The sequence below is a fragment of the Carassius auratus genome, chromosome 14 (genome assembly GCF_003368295.1).
Source record: "Carassius auratus strain Wakin chromosome 14, ASM336829v1, whole genome shotgun sequence".
NCBI lineage: Eukaryota > Metazoa > Chordata > Actinopteri > Cypriniformes > Cyprinidae > Carassius > Carassius auratus.
In genome coordinates, this window is record NC_039256.1 from 472,501 (window position 1) to 493,204 (window position 20,704).

General features: G+C 38.6%; 1 protein-coding gene across 3 annotated transcripts; it reads left to right on the forward strand.

The window, feature by feature from the left end:
- Positions 1–1,014: 1,014 nt before the first annotated feature.
- Positions 1,015–20,576, forward strand: LOC113113365 (calnexin). Of its 3 annotated transcripts, none has more exons than XM_026279504.1 (15): positions 1,015–1,117; positions 7,009–7,203; positions 7,544–7,617; positions 7,817–7,875; positions 9,540–9,681; positions 9,975–10,056; positions 13,056–13,248; positions 13,347–13,536; positions 13,618–13,731; positions 15,734–15,890; positions 16,035–16,250; positions 17,678–17,797; positions 17,884–17,995; positions 18,133–18,218; positions 18,587–20,576. In XM_026279504.1, the coding sequence occupies exons 2-15, from the start codon at positions 7,012–7,014 to the stop codon at positions 18,644–18,646; spliced, it is 1,797 nt and encodes a 598-aa protein (XP_026135289.1). In that variant the 5' UTR covers positions 1,015–1,117; positions 7,009–7,011; the 3' UTR covers positions 18,647–20,576. The 3 variants fall into 3 exon arrangements, with proteins under 3 accessions (XP_026135289.1, XP_026135290.1, XP_026135287.1); XM_026279505.1 differs by having other exon boundaries at positions 17,887–17,995; positions 18,130–18,218; XM_026279502.1 differs by having other exon boundaries at positions 1,016–1,117; positions 18,130–18,218.
- Positions 20,577–20,704: the final 128 nt, after the last annotated feature.

A 20,704-nucleotide genomic window follows, 5' to 3' on the forward strand; every position in this document is an offset into this window, starting at 1 on the left:
TGTGCAAACCATTCTTTTTACAAAGGCTTGTTAATAAGGGTCCATACTAGTAAACAATGCTATATTGCCCAGTTCAACTCATTTCATAATTAATGAACTTTACATACTGAATAAAACTGAATCGACACTGAACTCATCTTTAACTGAACAATGATGTTATTTTCTTTCCGGCAGTTACACTGGAAAAAGCAATATATTCTAGTTACACCAGTTCAAATAATGATCAATTCTGTTTAAAATAGGCTAGCAGTATTTTCTGTAGCAATAGGTTAAGTGTAAGTAGTAGTTAGGTTGCAGATATGTATTCCTCAGAACTGTAGTACATTACAATAACAAACGGAGTGTAAATGATCATGTTTATTAAAATTATTAAAGCACTCCCTAGTCCCTGCTAACCATACCCAATAAATACTGTATTGCTAATGAGACGTTTTATTTCCAATTTCCAAATATTTTATTTTTATAGTAAATAAATGCCTTTCTGATTCCGATCCGGTATGTGATGGGGAAAGTAGAATAAGGAGGATTTTTATTATTATTATTATTATACTTTTTTTTTTTTTTTTTTTGGCAATATGTGGATTTTAACTCGGGTCGAATCACTTTAACTGAATTGTGTATTACACACAGCATAATGCGATATAGTAGGATCAGTATGGTAGTATGCTTCTGTACTGACTTCAGTGTACTTTAGTTATATTTAGCAGATTATGGCAAATATAGTAGGTCATTAGGTTATTGATGGTTTGCATACCTTGCACAGTATAGTACATACTGGACACTGCAGAAATAGTAAGAGTAGTATGATAGCACGGCATGTCGGACACAGCACAAGCATCCGTCATCCTTGATGTGTCCAATAAGCGTCTACTTCCGTGTCCTCGACGGCCAATCAGCGGTGTCCACGAGGTGCAGGTCGGAGGCGGAGACCTCAGTCTTTGACAGACATGAAATCTGTACAATCATCATCTCGCACTGTTCGAGAGGCGTGGCTACATTGGGTACAGTAGCCAATCAGATGCTCGTGGAAGGCGGAGCCTCTTGTTCTGGATTCGTCGTCTATAAGCACACGTGACGCGCTGGAGTCGCAGGCGGAGTGCTGCATCAGAGAGCACGGGTGAGTATGCTAAACCTGCAAATATTAGCTTCATTAGACATGCGAGACATTTAGTTTATGTGCAATACGGTTTTCCTATGTATTATTGTGTATGTATGGGAATGTATGGTTCAGCCAGAGAATAAAACTAGAATATGCGCGGAGAGCTAAAGGCCATCGAGCTGCTAGAGCTAAGCTAACTGATACAGGTGTCATGTCAATAAAAACAGCCGTGTGATCAATACTTCTGACAGAAACCCGCCTTGTGTGATCGATCGTGTGGTTTCCAGTCAGAGGAGTGAGATGAAAGCTGAAGTGTGGTTTAAAATTGGGTTTGTGGGGGGTTATCTAATGTTCGGGGTGTGATAGAGATTTGCGAATTAACTGAATGAAGGTAACGTTAGTCCAACATTAATGTACCTTCTTTCAAGTTAGGCAGATCTCTGCAGATTATGTACTATTATTTATGAATTATTCTCTTATGTTTAAAGTCAGATTGTAGGCGTTTCTAATATTAAACATATAGTCAGTGCACATGTTTATTTAGTCAAATATCACTCGACCTGATCTTTTGCTTTCAGTTTTGAGTTCATAAATGGAGGTTTGTTTAATAGTTTGGCTGTGTGGGGGGTGTAATAATGCGGAAAAGCCAAACCGGCTGAACTAGAGCAGCACATGTCAGTTGAAACGTCATTTCCGCCCTTTCAGAGGAAAGGCAGAGGTCAACAGAGAGACTCTGATATTTGCATGGGCCAGAAACTTAAATGAGGTTTAGTCCGATTAAAACAAGATAAGACTTCCTATTTCCTTGTAATGCAGGTCATCCCAGCAAGAAAGTGTTCGTGTGGTTTGTTAACATGTAACTAGCACTGTTTTCAGATTCTGGCTCTTTGAATGTAGAGCTCACCTTTGACCTTTACGTATAACCTGTCAAGAAGTTTAATGCTTTCCTAAAACAGTCACTCAAGTTCCTCCATCTTGGTGATGGCTATGAAGTTAGTCATATTGAATTATCGACACAGTTTTATCAGTTCACTTTATGGCCTGTTTTCCTGCTTCGAGACAGAGTCCCACTTCACTGGTGCACTCTGGGAAGGTTGAGGTACCTTCCCCCATCGTCTCAGGCCCAGATCTGTGGCACTCGGGCGTAAAGAGGCTTAACCATGTGTTCTGGAAGTGTATGCATTCACTATTGTGTGCTGAGTTGAGCAAACCCCCGATTAGCCCATGCTGGGACCACCACATGTGGCTTAATTTCATCGAAGGTTTCTCTGGACAGTCATTGAAGCAGCACTTTAAACCACAAATATCACATGCAACCGAGCTGTTGCAGAATAAACTGCAATGTGGTGATCGAGTCTTGTATCAGCCTGAAGATGTTTACAATGATGAAACAACCATGGCTGTTACTGTTATGATAATTATCTGAAATATTGTAATCAAGCATCTACATATGTTTTTCTTAACGCAAGAGATAAGTCTGTCCTTTCACTGGAAGATCCAGTTAGAATATGTTGACTAGAAATTTACAAGGTCCAAAAATAAATGAATAACAGTTAAACCTAAGCATGGGTGAATTGTTCCCACTAACTTTTATAAGATGCGTTTGAAATTAAATGAAAATATTTGAACACCCAAAAGACTTTTTTGAGTTTATTGACTTAAACCAATCATCCAGAGTTAAGCTAATAGATTGTTTTGTATTGATTCAGACAAGTCTGAACTCATTAAAGGAAATTAATGACGCTTAGCATCTCTAATAGCATTTTTACTGCAGAAATGACAATTTTAGACACTTAACCTCTTATACTTGTGAAAAAACTCGCCTTATAAAACAATGAAAATCATTCACAGTGCTTCCAATTAAATCAGTAACATGATATTTCACAATTTTTTATATTGTGCATAATCTGTGTATCACACATCCTAAATAAGTGGAGATTTAAGACTTGAAACTAGCACAGCTCCGTAAGAAAGTGTTCAGATAGGTTTGCGTAGCAGTCATCTTGCAGACCTGTCTGACCACAGGCCGCTGATGTGGATGGCTCTGATTTAATCAGCAGAGCAGATCTCTGCTCAAACTGGATTTGAAGCAGCTCACTGCAGTGTTTAATGTCTTCCTCTTTCAGTCCCAGAGGTTTGTTTTATAGCGGGCAGGATGGAGTCAGTCCAGTCCAGAGCTAATGAATCTGCTTTGTCAAACAGGAACCGCTAGACCCCTCCAGTGATCCTTCAGAGAAGAAATGAGTCTGTTCTGTAGTGATGGGTGGTACTGCAGTCTTAATGGACTGATATTGTCTGATAAGTCTGTCTGCTTGAACCATTAACACACGTGTTCGTTCCACGTGTTTTTTTTTTAACTTCACAATCTGCTGCAGACTTGTCAATTTCAGGCATGTCCTTCTTTGAAGTAATGTGAATTGTGAGTTAAAGTGTGAAATTATTGTTCATTTAATACTTCTCCGTCTAAAAATCTGGGAGTGCCTTCAAAAGTTGTGATTTTTAAAAAAAGAAATCTTTAGAATAGAAACAAAACTAATGACATAAAATGATTAGTTTTGCTTGTATTTCTAGTGCACTTAACATATGAAAGACGTGTTTGTTTGTAGTATTTGAGTTTCGTTGATTGGAGTAACGCTCTGGTCCGAAAGCACGCTGTTGCTCAAACCGTGTTCGAGTCGTTCTAGAAGAGGAAACCGTGAGTGTTTCTCTTAGTGCTGAGTAACCTGTTTTCTATTTCAACACCAGTTTTATTTTTAGGCATAAATGATCCTTGTTCACTTAAATTTTTATGTTAAATCAAACAGTGGTGGTCTTCACTTTTGTGTGAGTCTGTGTGTGTCTGCATGTTTACTTTAGCTGCTGTCTTGTGCTGCTTTAGCTCCGATGCTCTGATTAGCTTTAATCGAGCTGATGATGGAGTGCTGTCTGTAATCTCTCTACCCCCACACATGATCATCAGTTCAGTGAGCAACAGAGGGGTCAGGAGTGTGTCCTGTGACCCCCAACACATACACACACAGCGTAGCCCCAGGGATCCTCAATACTAGTGTTGAGTTGCTCTGATCTCAGGTGGTACTAAGTTGATGTGTTTGTGTGTATAGTTTAAAACTGCTCAGTAGTGGTCAATCTGGGTGATTTATGGCCGATATCTCAAGAGCAATTATTGTATTCTGGATATTGTTGAATATAAATGTAATTCAAATCTTTTTTTTTAACCAACACCCTTGTTTAGGTGGGTATTAGATGAAAATATGGTCCGCTTAATTTGTCTGGTTGATGTTACTAGTTAGATATAATGTTACATGGTTACTCAAAAATAAAAAAAACTGACATCACCGATTCAGTGAAACAAATATATGTGGTCAAAGACTATAGGATACACGATGACACTCGTATAAATCTGAATGGAGAAAAATGCAATGCTCAATATGGCCGCTCCATTGAAGGAAGCCCCGCCTTCTAAATAAAAGAGCCAATCACTAATCGGTAAAGTCATCACATCGTAGATACGTAGATGCCTCGTTAGCGACTGTGTCTGTGGGTGCTATACGCAAGTTGTCTGCCATATTGAAGGGTCAACTTGACGTCATTCACCATAATAATCAACGAGTAGAAGGCTTAGAAGTCCCTGTTGCTAAAGATACAGTCAGCATTTTGAGACATTTTCTTGGGACCTTGCATGCGCACTTAGCCTGAAAAATAAGCTTTTTAACACCATTTGAGCAAAAGAAACAAGTCCATCAGATTTCATTGGCGATTTCAAATATGAAATGTAATCGTAAGCTTGGTAAACGGTTTCGGTGAATCTGTTGTTTCTTCATATAAAAAGATAGGAGCTGTGCTTGCATGCCCCAGAGGTGTTTCAAAGATGGCTGCCAAAATAAATGACTTGACTTTAATGGACTTTGAAGCAGTGTGTGTTTCGTAGTGAAGCAAGGCAGTGTGTTCTCAAACACACGAGCAGCTCCTGATGCAGTGTTTGCAGTGTCTCAAGAGTGGCTCAGTTCACAGTAAAGTCTGCTCCTCAAGTTTGGGTCACTAATCACATGCATTCAAAAGATGTAACCATCTTCCCAGACTCGGAATGAGATGCTTAAACATTTCTGTTTTCAACAAAACTGAAGCTTCAGTGGCATCCCGTGGTTGTCTGACTAATTGTGAAACAGCAGTTTAAGTTTTTAAATCAGAAAAGCAGTGTAATTGTAATCCTAGTGAGGCTTGTTTGTAAGGTTGGTCCAGTGGTTAGTGTGTACTCCAGTGGACGTGGGTCTTGTTTTGTGGTGGCTGGCATGGTGACGTGTTGTTCCCAGACACTGTTGGCACCGCTGCATCCGTCGCAGTAATCCTGAGTGTGTTGAGCTCATTAACACAACAGTCTGAGTGTGTTTAAACACGACCGAGCTGCACATTTAAGGTTTTCTGCTGTGTTTATTGATCCCACTGAGGAATGATCTGACAGTGCTGTAAAGCTCCGCTCTCGAAGCTAATGACAGTAATCACACGCTCACACTAAAGAGAGAAAGCAAGGGTTTGTGGGTCTTGTAATGAGATGTAATTAAGGTGGTCATTAGAGTATTTTTATATGCTTCTGCTGGCTCGCTCCAAATGATGCTTCAGTTGAAGTGATGCTTCTAGAGGACAAACACTTGGATTTATTCACTCCAAACACACGTATCGTGGTAAAATGCTGGTTATTTTCTTATTATTTAGTCTGTGTTTGCACATGTTGGTGTGTGTGTAATCTCTTTGGGGTAAATCTTCTTAAAGAAAAGGGGCTGATGCGGCAGAACTCCGCCTCCCTGAAGTCATGGAGACCCTGAGATGGGAACATGTCCACTGTGTGCACCTGTCTCTGAGGGCTGGGCACTGTTGTGTACCATGTGATCATGGAAAACAGTGTTTCTCTTCGTATGTGCTGGTCATGAAGTCCTGGTGCATTGTGGGACTTATAGGTCTGGGTATAGTAACACATTTCATGATTCGATTCGGTTTCAATTTGAATATGATTTGACTCAATATATTTGAAGATATCAGGTACAGCTAATGCTGTAAACTATACAGGAACCCTGTCATTAGGTACATTACTCTAATAATAAAGGTTCGAACTGTTATTTTGCTTTATTTTGTTTTAAAATTTAAAATAGTTGTTTACAAACATTTAAGTTGCGCATAAGGCAGTTTTTTATAGACTTTAACTAGTTGTTTGTACTCCAGCGATTTAAGCGTGTTGAATCATTGGCGAAGCCCGTCGGTGAGACCGAGAGCTCTGATTGGCTGTTTGGCTTAGCAAATACACATACAGACACAGTGGGTCTTTACAGACCCTGTGAGACAGCAGTACATTTCCTTTCATGGTCGCTAGTTCTTTGATGTCTGTTTGGTATACCTGAGCTTTAATGACAAACCTCCAGGCTTTGACCCTTAACACACACCGGTAAAGGTTTATTTTGTTCAGTGTCTAGTGCAGATGTCACACTGGCATAATCATATTTTACACTGCAAGAGCCGAGAGAACATCTTCAGTTTAACAGGTCTTCAGGAAAACGTTGGGTAGTTTTCCAGAAAATGTATTGATTGAAAGACTGCCAGTCTTAAAAAGAAGCCCTGTATGATTTAAAGGGACAGTTCACCCAAAAATTTAAACTGTCAACATTTACTCATCCTCAAGTTGTTCCAAATCTGTATGCAATTGTTTCTTCTGCTGAACATAGAAGATTTAAATTTATTTTTTAATTAAATGTGGATAAGCAAACAGTTGATGGTCCCCATTGATTTCCACGAGGGTCAGTAAAGTTAAAGCATCACAGGATCTGAACTGAGTGAACTATCCTTTAAAACAACATGATAAACCAAAAACAACCAGCTGACTTCCTGAGCCATGTCTGATTCATTCTCTCTTGTGTGTGTAGACTATGGAGCTGAAGATGCGGTTGTGTGTGGCTCTGCTCTCTCTGAGTCTCTGTCTGGGTCTCATGGGTCATGTGAGGGCGCAGGAGGAGGCCGAAGACGTGGAGATGGACGTGGAAGATGCTATCGATGACATGCAAGAGGAAGATGTTGAGGAAGAGGAAGAAAAAGCCCCCGGTCCCCCGCCGGTGCCCACGGTTAGAGCCTTACCTGCTAAGACTGCGGCCGATTGTGAAATGTGCATCCACTTCTTGAGAACAGCCTCAAGTCATAATTGAGATTTAGCCAGAGCAGCAGTTGTCTGTGTTTGATTGAGGAAGTATTTGCCAATAATTAATCATGTCACTTAAAGGGCTAGTGCACATAAAAACTTAATTCTGTCCAGTTTTACTGTCCCTCATGTCAGTTCAAAACCTGCACGACTTTTTTTCTTCCCTGTAACACATGTCTCTGTGTAAGCTTGAATGTTGTTCAATATAAAATAGTGTTATGCCGGTGTAACTAGGTTAACGTCTTCTCCAAACGTCTTTATTAAAGGTAACGTACAGAGCTCCAGAGCCGATGGGAGAGCACTTCTTTGCCGAGTCATTTGATAAAGGAACACTTCAGGGGTAAGATGTCTGTTATCCTCACAACAGAGAGATCATCTAGTGAAATAAATACACTGATGTTCAGTAGTTTGGGGTCAATTAGACTTTAAAAAATATTTATAAAAAGAAGTCTCTTATAATCTTAAAAAAGTAACATTGTGGAATATTACAACTTCAATTTTTCTAGATATACATATAAACATATTTTTCCCTCATCTAGATGGGTTTTATCCCAGGCCAAGAAAGATGGCATTGATGAGGAAATTGCAAAGTATGATGGTAAGTTTCATACCCTATTTAATTTCCTGTCCATCTAAAGTCTAATTACTCGTCTGATCACTAATTAGTAATAATAAGAAAAGATATATTATTTTGTTTCATTTTAGAGGTGCACCGCTTGCAATTTAATTTGGCCGGTTCTAATGTTTTGTAAGTGTGATCTATCAATACCAGTTTTTGCCGATACTGATTTTCTTCCTAAGAACTATAACAGCATAAAGAAACAAAAATCTACTTTTTTTCCCCAAAGCAAATAGGAAAATTGCATGAAATTGTAACATGCTCTGTGATTGGAAAGAGGTAGAAATAACAATAAGCTGTATGTAACAAAACTGATGAAATTTCTAAAATGGTAACCCCCTACACACCAACCTTATTAAATGTCATCTTTCACATCAAATTCTTACATTGTTTTAAGTACATCAGTTAGAATAATAAGAAACTGTAGAGTTGAGCATTCAAATGAAACCAGTCTGAACAAACTCCATCTGTCCACTGCAGAGGAAACACAAGCTGCATCTAAAGTGGCATTAGATGTATTTTCACAGACCGTTTAATGAAATCAAGGGGTGCCATAGATGCATTTACACTCAATATTTCTAATGCATAAATCATTTTATAAGATAATGTAATTTACGACGAAGCAAAAAATGCTATGATACTTTTGAATCTGAAACAAAACCACCTGTAGGTGGCGGCAAATGACTGTTTTAATGAGCGAGTCATTGAATCATTCCTTCAACCAGTCTTTATGAATGGGTTTGTGAATCATTGACTCACTCAATTTGTTCAAAAACATGGATTTATTCAGTAACAAAAAGCTGCTATGTGTTACTAAGGGACACAACATTTCTGCTCTGGCTTTGATTGGAATTATTTTCCTTTGCGAAATTGAGCAGAAACAGTCAATATTGTTTTTAAAATGTCACTTAAGTTAATTTTAACTTCTTGTTTATTGAACTATTATTGTATAAAATCAGTGTCACATTGAAATCGTGTTATTCGGGGAAGTATCTTGGTCGTGTAATGTTGCTTATCTGTGACCCTGGAGCACAAAACCAGTCTTAAATCGCTGTTTATTTTTAGCAATAGCCAAAACTACATTGTATGAGTCAGAATTAGTCTTTTATGCCAAAATTCATTAGGACATTAAGTAAAGATCATGTTCTATGAAGATATTTAGTAAATATCCTACTGTTAATTTATTAAAACTTTATTTTTGATTAGTAATATGCATTGCTAAGAACTTCATTTGGACTACTTTTAAGGTGATTTTCTCGATATTTAGATTTTTTTGCATCCTCAGATTCCTGATTTTCAACATCAATGCAAGATTATTTATTCAGCTTTCAGAAGATGTATAAATCTCAATTTCGAAAAAAAATGGACCCTTATGACTGGTTTTGTGGTCTAGGTCACACATGTTATAAATGTGTGTATATATAACTGTGTGAGAGTTACTCCGTGTGTTTGTCTTGATTTCTTCAAGTCTCTCTCACACTCACACCACCTCAAGACAATCCTCCGTTTACAATAAAACCTCAATCATTCTCATGAAAAAACTGTTTGGTGGCCAAGTTTGATTTAATATGAGGAGGTTTGCAGGCGACACAAGAACTGTAGATGTGAGATGATCATGAGGCGGTGGTGTATTCTGTGTGTAGGTCAGTGGGAGGTGGAGGAGATGAAGGACACTAAACTCCCGGGTGATAAAGGCCTGGTGTTGAAATCTAGAGCCAAGCATCATGCCATCTCTGCTCTCCTACTGCGACCTTTCACCTTTGACACCAAGCCACTCATCGTCCAGTGAGTATTCGTGTCCGCTCTCGGCCTGTCCATATGAAATGAGTATGAAGAGACTAATGTAGTTAAACTTTTATGAAGTGTTGTGAGTTGGAAATTGTCGGCGATCTCATGGAAAAGTTCTTATTTTGACACATTTGCTTTGTGTTTTGATGTGGTCAGTGTTACAGTACAATGGCATTGCCTGAAAATCTCACGTTTCGTATAAAGCTCAGCTCAAGACCTACATGAAACAATATACTCAATGTCAAAGCCTTAAAGTAAACTAATAGTAATTGTGTGCCATGTTTCGTCAGGTATGAGGTGAACTTTCAGACCGGCATTGACTGTGGCGGCGCGTATATTAAACTGCTGTCTCAAAGCCCTGATCTTGACTTGGTAAGATGCTCTATATGATCATTGCTCTGTGATATTACACAAATCACTGTATGATGCATCTCAAGAGTTCCTGAAAATGCTTACACGTTATAGAAAACTATCCTAGACTCCGCTTACTGAAATGTGAAGATCTGCTATTAGATGCTTTTCTGCTGAGATGCATTTCTGTTTGCACGTTGTGTTAACATCAAGTCACAGTCAGAAGAAAATAATTTTTATTTTAAGCCTTTAGATTTTTAATAAAAAAAAAAAGGTTTGAATATGTGTTTTATTTGAGTATCAATGATATATCAGGCTTTTATGGCTCTTATAGTGAGAATGTGAAGCTTACACCCAGGAAACGCCTGTGTTTTATTCAGAAGACCAGACAGAGCAAAAAAATGCAATTTGGCGCAAATGCTGATACTAAATGTAGCAAAAAAAGAGATTTAGAGATCCACAAATATTTCTCAAAAGCTCTTGCATCATACAGTATTTGATTATCGCATTTGAACATTTTTCTGAACATGTTGTAAGGTGCTTCAGTAAGTCTTCATCTTGAAATACTGCTAACAATATAAAACTATTTGGTAAGACTTATGTCTTTTTTAAACTAACTCTGTTGTAAGATTAAAATATTTATTCTTTTAAGTCCAACATGTAAATATACAAGGTGTCATATTGGATATTTATCGATTGGTAAAGAAATGCCAAATGTGGATCTTGCAGGACTCTGTTGACAGTGAAACGGTTTAAAGTCATCAAGACAAACTCTCAAATACAGTATTGTTCAAAATAATAGCAGTACAATGTGACTAACCAGAATAATCAAGGTTTTTCGTATATTTTTTTATTGCTACGTGGCAAACAAGTTACCAGTAGGTTCAGTAGATTCTCAGAAAACAAATGAGACCCAGCATTCATGATATGCACGCTCTTAAGGCTGTGCAATTGGGCAATTAGTTGAATTAGTTGAAAGGGGTGTGTTCAAAAAAATAGCAGTGTGGCATTCAATCACTGAGGTCATCAATTTTGTGAAGAAACAGGTGTGAATCAGGTGGCCCCTATTTAAGGATGAAGCCAACACTTGTTGAACATGCATTTGAAAGCTGAGGAAAATGGGTCGTTCAAGACATTGTTCAGAAGAACAGCGTACTTTGATTAAAAAGTTGATTAGAGAGGGGAAAACCTATAAAGAGGTGCAAAAAATGATAGGCTGTTCAGCTAAAATGATCTCCAATGCCTTAAAATGGAGAGCAAAACCAGAGAGACGTGGAAGAAAACGGAAGACAACCATCAAAATGGATAGAAGAATAACCAGAATGGCAAAGGCTCAGCCAATGATCACCTCCAGGATGATCAAAGACAGTCTGGAGTTACCTGTAAGTACTGTGACAGTTAGAAGACGTCTGTGTGAAGCTAATCTATTTTCAAGAATCCCCCGCAAAGTCCCTCTGTTAAAAAAAAGGCATGTGCAGAAGAGGTTACAATTTGCCAAAGAACACATCAACTGGCCTAAAGAGAAATGGAGGAACATTTTGTGGACTGATGAGAGTAAAATTGTTCTTTTTGGGTCCAAGGGCCACAGGCAGTTTGTGAGACGACCCCCAAACTCTGAATTCAAGCCACAGTACACAGTGAAGACAGTGAAGCATGGAGGTGCAAGCATCATGATATGGGCATGTTTCTCCTACTATGGTGTTGGGCCTATTTATCGCATACCAGGGATCATGGATCAGTTTGCATATGTTAAAATGCTTGAAGAGGTCATGTTGCCCTATGCTGAAGAGGACATGCCCTTGAAATGGTTGTTTCAACAAGACAATGACCCAAAACACACTAGTAAACGGGCAAAGTCTTGGTTCCAAACCAACAAAATTAATGTTATGGAGTGGCCAGCCCAATCTCCAGACCTTAATCCAATTGAGAACTTGTGGGGTGATATCAAAAATGCTGTTTCTGAAGCAAAACCAAGAAATGTGAATGAATTGTGGAATGTTGTTAAAGAATCATGGAGTGGAATAACAGCTGAGAGGTGCCACAAGTTGGTTGACTCCATGCCACACAGATGTCAAGCAGTTTTAAAAAACTGTGGTCATACAACTAAATATTAGTTTAGTGATTCACAGGATTGCTAAATCCCAGAAAAAAAAATGTTTGTACAAAATAGTTTTGAGTTTGTACAGTCAAAGGTAGACACTGCTATTTTTTTGAACACACCCCTTTCAACTAATTGCCCAATTGCACAGCCTTAAGAGCGTGCATATCATGAATGCTGGGTCTTGTTTGTTTTCTGAGAATCTACTGAACCTACTGGTAACTTGTTTGCCACGTAGCAATAAAAAATATACTAAAAACCTTGATTATTCTGGTTAGTCACATTGTACTGCTATTATTTTGAACAATACTGTACTTGTTTTAGAAGATGCACCCAGAAAAATGTTTAATTTCTTTCAAAAGTAAATCTTTTATAGAATTTTATGTGCAGTACTTGTAATTGTTTTTATTAATTTATTGTATTTTGTGTTGTGTACGACTATATAGCTTTTTGTCATCTATAATCTTTGCTATGAAACGGCTTGTGAAGTTGATGTGGTTATAAACTTAAACTGCATTCACGGCAGATTCTGACATGTGTTTTGTGAAAGTGAAAGTGAAAGTGAAGTGACATTCAGCCAAGTATGGTGACCCATACTCAGAATTTGTGCTCTGCATTTAACCCATCCGAAATGCACACACACAGAGCAGTGAACACACACACACACACACTGTGAGCACACACCCGGAGCAGTGGGCAGCCATTTATGCTGCGGCGTCCGGGGAGCAGTTGGGGGTTCGATGCCTTGCTCAAGGGCACCTAAGTCATGGTATTGAAGGTGGAGAGGTCACGAAATGTTTTGGACCCGTTTACACCTGTTTAATTAGTGCTGACTCTATGCAGAATCAGGTGACCTGTATATAGATAGTTTAATGATGGCATGTGAGCCGGAGATGTGATTGTGTGTGTCCTGTCCTCACAGGAGGAGTTCGTGGATAAGACTCCGTACACCATCATGTTCGGGCCGGATAAGTGCGGTGAGGATTACAAACTGCACTTCATCTTCAGACACAAGAACCCCAAAACTGGCGAATTTGAGGAGAAGCATGCTAAGAAGCCCGACACTGACCTGCGCACATACTACACCGACAAGAAGACTCACCTCTACACACTGGGTAACTACACACATCTGATCCTGCTTCCATTAGCGCCCCCTGCTGTCAGGGAGGACATTCACATTAATCTGAACCTGTGTCCATGTGTCCTCCTGCAGTGCTGAACCCTGACAACAGTTTTGAGATCCTGATCGACCAGACGGTGGTGAACAGCGGCAGTCTCTTGAGTGATATGACCCCCCCCATCAACCCCCCGGCCGAGATCGAGGACCCCGATGACCACAAACCAGAGGACTGGGATGAGAGACCCAAGATCCAGGACCCAGATGCCGTCAAACCCGAGGACTGGTGAGAGAGACGGGGGTCTTTATGTCTCTCTGTGTGTGTGTGAGTCATCCATATCCTCATCATATGATGTGTGTACCTCAGGGATGAAGACGCTCCTGCTAAGATTGCTGATGAAGATGCTGTGAAGCCTGACGGCTGGTTGGACGAGGAGCCGGAGTACATCAGTGACCCCGATGCCCTCAAGCCAGAAGACTGGTAAGGATTTCTCAAAGAAAATCATGTTCACTTTATAAAAAAATATGGTAACACTTTATAATAACTGCATGCTATTAATCATTAGTTAAGCATTAGGAAACAGTTAATTCATCATTTATAAATCATTAATAGACATTTATAAGCAGTTTATAAATACAGATATAAATGCTTTATACCTGACTTAAAAGCATATCTATAATGTGTTTAATAATTGTTTTTTCATACTTTATTAATGATCAATTTATCATTTCTAAATTAAGTATAGCATTATTTACACACCAGTTATTAAGGAGTTGTCCGTGGTTCATAAGATCACTTAGAAATTGTAAGTAAATGATTAATAAACTATTTAAATGTCCATTCATACATCTTTTTATTCAGACATATAGTAATAGTTACTTATAGTGTTGATAAATGGTTTATTAACATGTATTTCTACTGTAATTCAGGGTTAATTCAGGTAGTTATAAAACATGCAGTTGTTAGTTAACTATTTTTGTGAGCTCATCTAAAGTGAGGACTATTTATGCTTTGTAAAGCTTTTACAAATGAGATTTAAAGGTTGTTAATATTTCTATGATCTGTATCACGGTGTTGTTTGTTTCTGTTTTTTTGTTTAGAAGATAACTGAGCCTTTAAATATCCTTTATAAATGCTTTACAAGGCATAACTAGATTCACTTTAGATAAGCTCACATAAATAGTTAACTGACCACTACTAAATGCTTTATAACTACCTGAATTTACAACATTTCTTGTGATATTATGAATCACTGGCAACTCCTAAATAACTGGTTTGTAAATAATGCTATACTTCATTGAGATGATAAATTGATCATGAATAAAGTATGAAATTACACATTATAGATATGACAAGAATAAAGCATTTATATCTGTATTTATAAACTGATTATTACTGTCTATTAATGCTTTATAAATTATGAATTATCTGTTTACTAATGCTTAATTAATGATTAATAGTGTGCAGTTATTATAAAGTTTTACCAGAAAGGTTTTTGGTCTCACTCTGTGTGATTACTGAAAATTCTGAAGAAAGCAGAAAAACACACCATTGCTGAAAAACACATTTTTATTCATTTTTTTTTTCTTTTATCAAAATATAACTATTTCCGCCTCTGGAGAAACCTGTATAATTATATAAAAAATAAAACGGAAATATTATTAATAATAAAAAAAAGTCTACTTTCCACAATCCAATCATGTTGTGATTTTATAAATTCTCAATTTTCATTATTTCAGTTACTAAGTGTTATGGATATAATAAAATATATTTTATATACACTTTAGATCCTACTTTACCTGCACACATACAGACAACTGTTATATATGAACCTGGAGCACAAAACCAGTAATAATAATTAAAAATATTTAGATTTATGCATCATCTGAAAGCTGAATGAATAAGCTTTTTATGGATGTAAAGTTTGGCTGAGAGACCACTATTTGAAAATCTGGAATCTGAGGGTACAAAAAAAATCGAAATATTGAGAAAATAGCCTATAAAGTTGTCCAAATGAAGTGCTTAGCAATGCATTTTACTTAAACATTTTACATTTTTGATCCATTTACAGTAGGAAATGTACCAAATATCTTCATCTTCAAAAAAAATCAGTCATTTTGACCCATTCAATGTGCTTTGGCTATTGCTACAAATATACCCGAGGTACTTAAGACTGCTTTTGTGCTCCAGGGTCACACATACCATATAGCAAATCTCGTCTGTTATTGTTTCTAAGTAAATATGATTTTCTATTATAATCAGTATATACTCTATTGCATGTCTCCCAGCTCATGAATATCACGCTGAATCATGGGAAAGCTGGACAGTGCTGATTTTATTTACGAAATTAGAAGCTCCTGGGGTGATGAGCTGATTTAATTGTTATAATTATAGTCTTAACCAAGAGAGCAGCTGAAATGGAAATATGAGGGGCACGTTGAGTGAGGTTCTTTCTTTACTTCATCTCTGCTCGTCTCTTTAGGGATGAGGATATGGATGGGGAGTGGGAAGCACCTCAGATCCCCAATCCTGTCTGTGAAACGGCCCCCGGCTGCGGCCCATGGGAGAGACCAATGATAGACAACCCCAACTACAAGGGGAAGTGGAAGCCACCCATGATTGACAACCCAAATTATCAGGTAACGGTGCTTTTTTGGTTAATGTTTTCATCTTTCTTTTTTTGCATTTTGTTTGATTTAATAAAACCAGAATCACAATAGATTGCAAATGCTTAAAAAGCTTGAATTTAAAGGGGTGAGGTCTGATGTTTGTCTGTTTGTCAGGGAGTGTGGAAGCCCAGGAAGATCCCGAACCCAGACTTCTTTGAGGACCTGCACCCGTTCCGAATGACCCCATTCAGCGCCGTCGGTCTGGAGCTCTGGTCCATGTCCTCCGATATCTTCTTTGACAACTTCTTCGTCACCTCTGACCGTACTGTGGCCGAGCGATGGGCGGCTGATGGCTGGGGGCTGAAGAAAGCAGCTGAGGGAGCCGCGGAGGTACGACATTAGTCTCTCTCTCCTTTTCTTCAAGTGCTCTTCAGTGAGTTGAGCGCGTACAGTTAACTAAAAAGGCACATCTTCATCAATGCATTCTGCATCAAAAACAGAAGCTGCTATCTGACAGTGTGCACAGGTTTTTGTAGTAGTTTTACAAGGAAGCAGAGTTTCTAGGCTGATAGATACGGTGATTTTTGCCCAGGTTTATGGCACAAGGTTTTTACTTTGTATTGTTAAATGACGTTTAAAAAAGTGAAGTGCATTTTCAACATGCCCTGCCTTGGAAATCACCTCTTCTATGAGAAACATGTTTTTTTAATTTTTAGTTGTTTTTTTTACTGTGCACAAATTTTAATGTAGTTTTTCCAGCATGTTTGTTGTTTTCACTTTTATTTGTTGTTGACGTCTATATGACTTTGTCAATAGTTACTGTGGAGTAATTTTTTCTTCCTCATTTTCTCCTGACTCATTGTGTTGTAAATGATGCCGTGTGTGTCAGTGGAGCACGGCCATCCACTGAAAATCTGTTTCCACTCACTCCTGAGACTTTCTCACATGATGCAGCACTGGCACGGTCTTTCACAGCGGCCTGCTGTCTCCTCAACACACACACACACACACTCCTGTGTAAATTCTGTTTAATGGTTCATTTCATTCAAGCATGAAACTTACACAACAGCAGTTTATTAATAATGACTTTCTGCATTATACTTTTCCTTCGATTCTGTTTTAATGGTTGAATTAATCAAGAAGCATGTCTAATTGAATTCAACTTTTTTTTTTTTTAAATTTTGTTAAAATTACAGTAAAAGGGCCCTGTTTTTTTTTTTTTTTCAGAAATTCTTCTTGTTTTTTTTTTTTTTTTTTTTTTTTTTTTTTTTTTACTACTAATTGCCTGAAGCCATAAAACATGAACAATTTAATCTTTTTATATTTATTTCTTATTACTTTGAGAAGAACATTCGTCATGATTTCTTCAGTGTCGTTTATTCACACAGAGACACGCAGGACATGTAGATTTCATATTTCAATTGCAGTCTTTTTCCACTTTAATATTCTCTCACACTAGACCGTAATAAACCGATTTTGCCCCATTTTAAATTCTTGTTCTCCAATGAAAGGTTAGATTTTTTTTGTGTGGGCTCTGTTACACACAGTAAAAAAGCTACCGTGTGACAAACATGGTGGGGTTTGGTGTGAACGCTGGATGCTTCGTCTTACAGCAAACTCTGTTTCAGAACAGAGAACTTTTGAGATGTAGTCTCAGCATCGCAGAAAAGCATGCCTTGCATGTTAAACTCGAGGGACAACTCTGTCCCTGGCTAAAGGACCTCACAGAAGCCTGTGGTTTTTTGTCTGAGCAGCTTAGATTGGCTGTGTGAGACTCTTGGACATGTTAGTAAATGTAAGTGTGTTTGTGTTCACAGCCCGGTCTGGTGAATCAGATGATAACCGCTGCTGAAGAGAGACCGTGGCTCTGGGTCGTGTACGTCCTGACTGTGGCTCTGCCTCTGGTGCTCATCATTGTCTTCTGCTGCACTGGAAAGGTAAGTGTGTGTCATCTAAACTATCCTGACCTTAATGAATGGCTACGGATGGATCTGTAGGATTAATGTTGTTCTGTGCCTTACAGAAGAGCTCAGAGTCCACATCTGCTGCCGAGTACAAGAAGACAGACGCTCCACAGCCAGACGTGAAGGAGGAAGCTGAAGAAGAGGAAGAGGAAGCGAAGGAAGAAGAATCAGGTCTGATAGATCAACATGTCACGCATCTATTACCCTTCATAGAGTCTGTTTATTTTTTTCCTTCTTTAGTTCTTGGTTTATAACCTTGTGAAGGTTGAGTTGTTTTCTTGAATTCGGTGTTGATGTTCCCTCAGAAGCAAAGAAGAGTGAAGAAGAGGAGTCCTCGGGAGAAGCAGAGGAGGCCGCAGGGAGCGACAGCAAAGACAGCGGCGATGCATCTGAGGTAAAACATTGGAGAGGTTACACTTTGAGACTCTAAGCAATTGTTCTTGTACAACAGGAAGTTAAAAAAGGTTAAAGTCTTTTAATTGGCACCTTCATGTGGATTTGGAATAAATGGTTAATTTTAGTGATTTTGTATTTTGTGTGTTCGTGTAAGTTAATGTGATTTTTAGTTGTGTTTAATGGCATTTTAATCTTTCCCAAATTGAGGTCCTGATTGACCCCATGAAAATAATGCTGGTCCAAGTAGGGCTTAACAGTTGATTTGATTGAGAAATGCATTGGAAACTGTTTCAACCAAACATTTGAAAAACATTTGTTCACTACTTTTGTTGACGAAGTCGTTTTCTCATTTTGTGTCTTGTGTAGAAACCAGAGGACGACATTCTGAGAAGGTCTCCCAGAAACAGGAAACCAAGAAAGGACTAATGGACTTTCTGAATCTGTTGAAAAGTGCAAAAGTTCCTCTCCTCTCCTCGTTTCCCAGCATCCCCCTCCTCCCGCTCCATCTTTCCTCCCCTCACTCCCACGTTCCCTCCTTCCCCGTTCTTCTTCTCCATCCTTGCCTCCGTGATGATGGTCAGAACGAACGCATGCAGTCCTCCATTCGACCGACAGCCAAACAAACGTCTCCTCGGGTGGCCTTGAGGATGTTGATGGTCGCCACCGTGATGAGGGCTCTCAAATAGCATAGAAACTTTCCCCATAACTAAGAAGGAAACCACAATCTTTGTTACCATTCCTGAAGCGTGCATCTGACGATCGCATAAAGATCCTGTTCCTGCTCTCTGCTGTCTCACACACACACACACACACACACACACTTCCAGACAGTGTTCCTGAAGCCTAACACATGCCCACTCTTGGTATTGTAAGGTTTTCAGGCCAACAGCTTTATTCCTGTGATCTAGAATTACTCAAGAAGCCATAGGCAGTAGGAGATCGATTGGATATATTCATTATAAACTGTAAGATTTGCCTCTTGATTGCTTGGATACACACCTAGGTTTTAACACATAAATGAGATGTTGATCATTTTGTGATGGCGTAGACTGAGCGTCCAGTAAAAGGCCAGACGTGTCCTTCATGCAGTCAGATGTGGTGCAGGCGCTCAGTAAGGTGTCCAGGGAGAACGCCAGGTAGATTCGTAGGCTCTAGTGTACTGCCTTACCTGAAGGACACAAGATTTGCTAATATTTTTTTGTTTCTGTGAATGTACTGTGAGTTTTGTCTCTTTTTCTTTCTTTATTTGTTTTTGCTATTCAAATGGACATTTTACTAAATCCTGGATTGCTGTATAAATGTGTTTTCTGGTCTTGAACTGATGTAGATCCTAACCTGTTCAGCCCAATAACAGGACAATTGACAGTTTTTACTTGGAAAGTTTTACTTTCTTCCCCTCGTAAGCGTTTTGTCTGATCGTACCTGTCGAACCGTTTTAACGTTTCTCACTGTGATGTCATATCCTGCCCAGCCAATATTAGCAGCAGTAGCAGCTTCCCAATCGACTGAACACATCATTTTCACACCGTTCTAGAATGAGGACTAAGTGACAGTTTAATTAAAGATATTTAATTACATCTTTTTCATATTACACTAACAAGTGATTAAATAGGCTTCATTTTTTGTAAAAAATTTATTTTATTTTTTTAGTAAATTGAACTGGTCACCTTTGAAAACCGTTTTCTAGTAAGTGTCACTCAAAGAGAAAACAATGTCCTGGGTGTAAAGCAAGCTGTTGAAATCCTTTCCTCAAGCATGTCCCATTGACTCCGCCCCTAAATACTTTGACCCCAAAGACATGATAAAGGCACTATTAGGGGCTGACCCTGATCTAACGTGAACTAGTGTATGTAGTGTTGCTTGAAGTTACTTTATACTCTCAACATGGCAAACCGGACTCGTCTGTTTCTGTTCCATCGAAGCAGTCTGGTGAGACGCCATAACATGAGCTCTACCCCAAGACTGATGAAGAGTTGGCACTTTCAAAGGTAACTGAGAAGAAGAAAATAATCACACATGTAGGACAATATTTGCTGCTCTGCTGCTAAGATCTCATTTTGCTTTCTCTGATGGGCATCATCTCAGACTGTAAATGTCCTGTCTGCACACCTGTGTTTTGGGCTGTTTTTTGTCGTCTTTCTTTTCTTTGTCTTTTGGATTACCATTATTTCACAGATGTAGGTAATGATTAGTGTGGATGGATAGAAGGATGGAAAAGCGTTGGATTGAGTGATTCACTGGCATCACTGAAGTTGTGGAACTGAGATCATGATTCTGGTCTTGCTGGGACGCTTTGGGAAAAGTCCATCATGTTACTCACAAACTAAAATAAAATAACGATTTGATGAACGATCGACATGTGTTTCATGAGTGTGGCTTCATGTGGAATTACGAATGCTTGCTTTATTCAGAGAATAAATATTGTAAGAATGCCTGGTTTCCACCCCCCCCCCCCCCCACTCAAAAGAAACCACCTTTTATAGT

Bases quoted from the DNA above. Each gene is read 5' to 3' on its own strand.
- LOC113113365 (XM_026279502.1), top strand. From the start codon at position 7,012: ATGGAGCTGAAGATGCGGTTGTGTGTGGCTCTGCTCTCTCTGAGTCTC. The intron at 7,876-9,539 runs GTAAGTTTCATA...TTCTGTGTGTAG, and splicing joins GGAAATTGCAAAGTATGATG to GTCAGTGGGAGGTGGAGGAG. The intron at 13,732-15,733 runs GTAAGGATTTCT...TCGTCTCTTTAG, and splicing joins GCCCTCAAGCCAGAAGACTG to GGATGAGGATATGGATGGGG.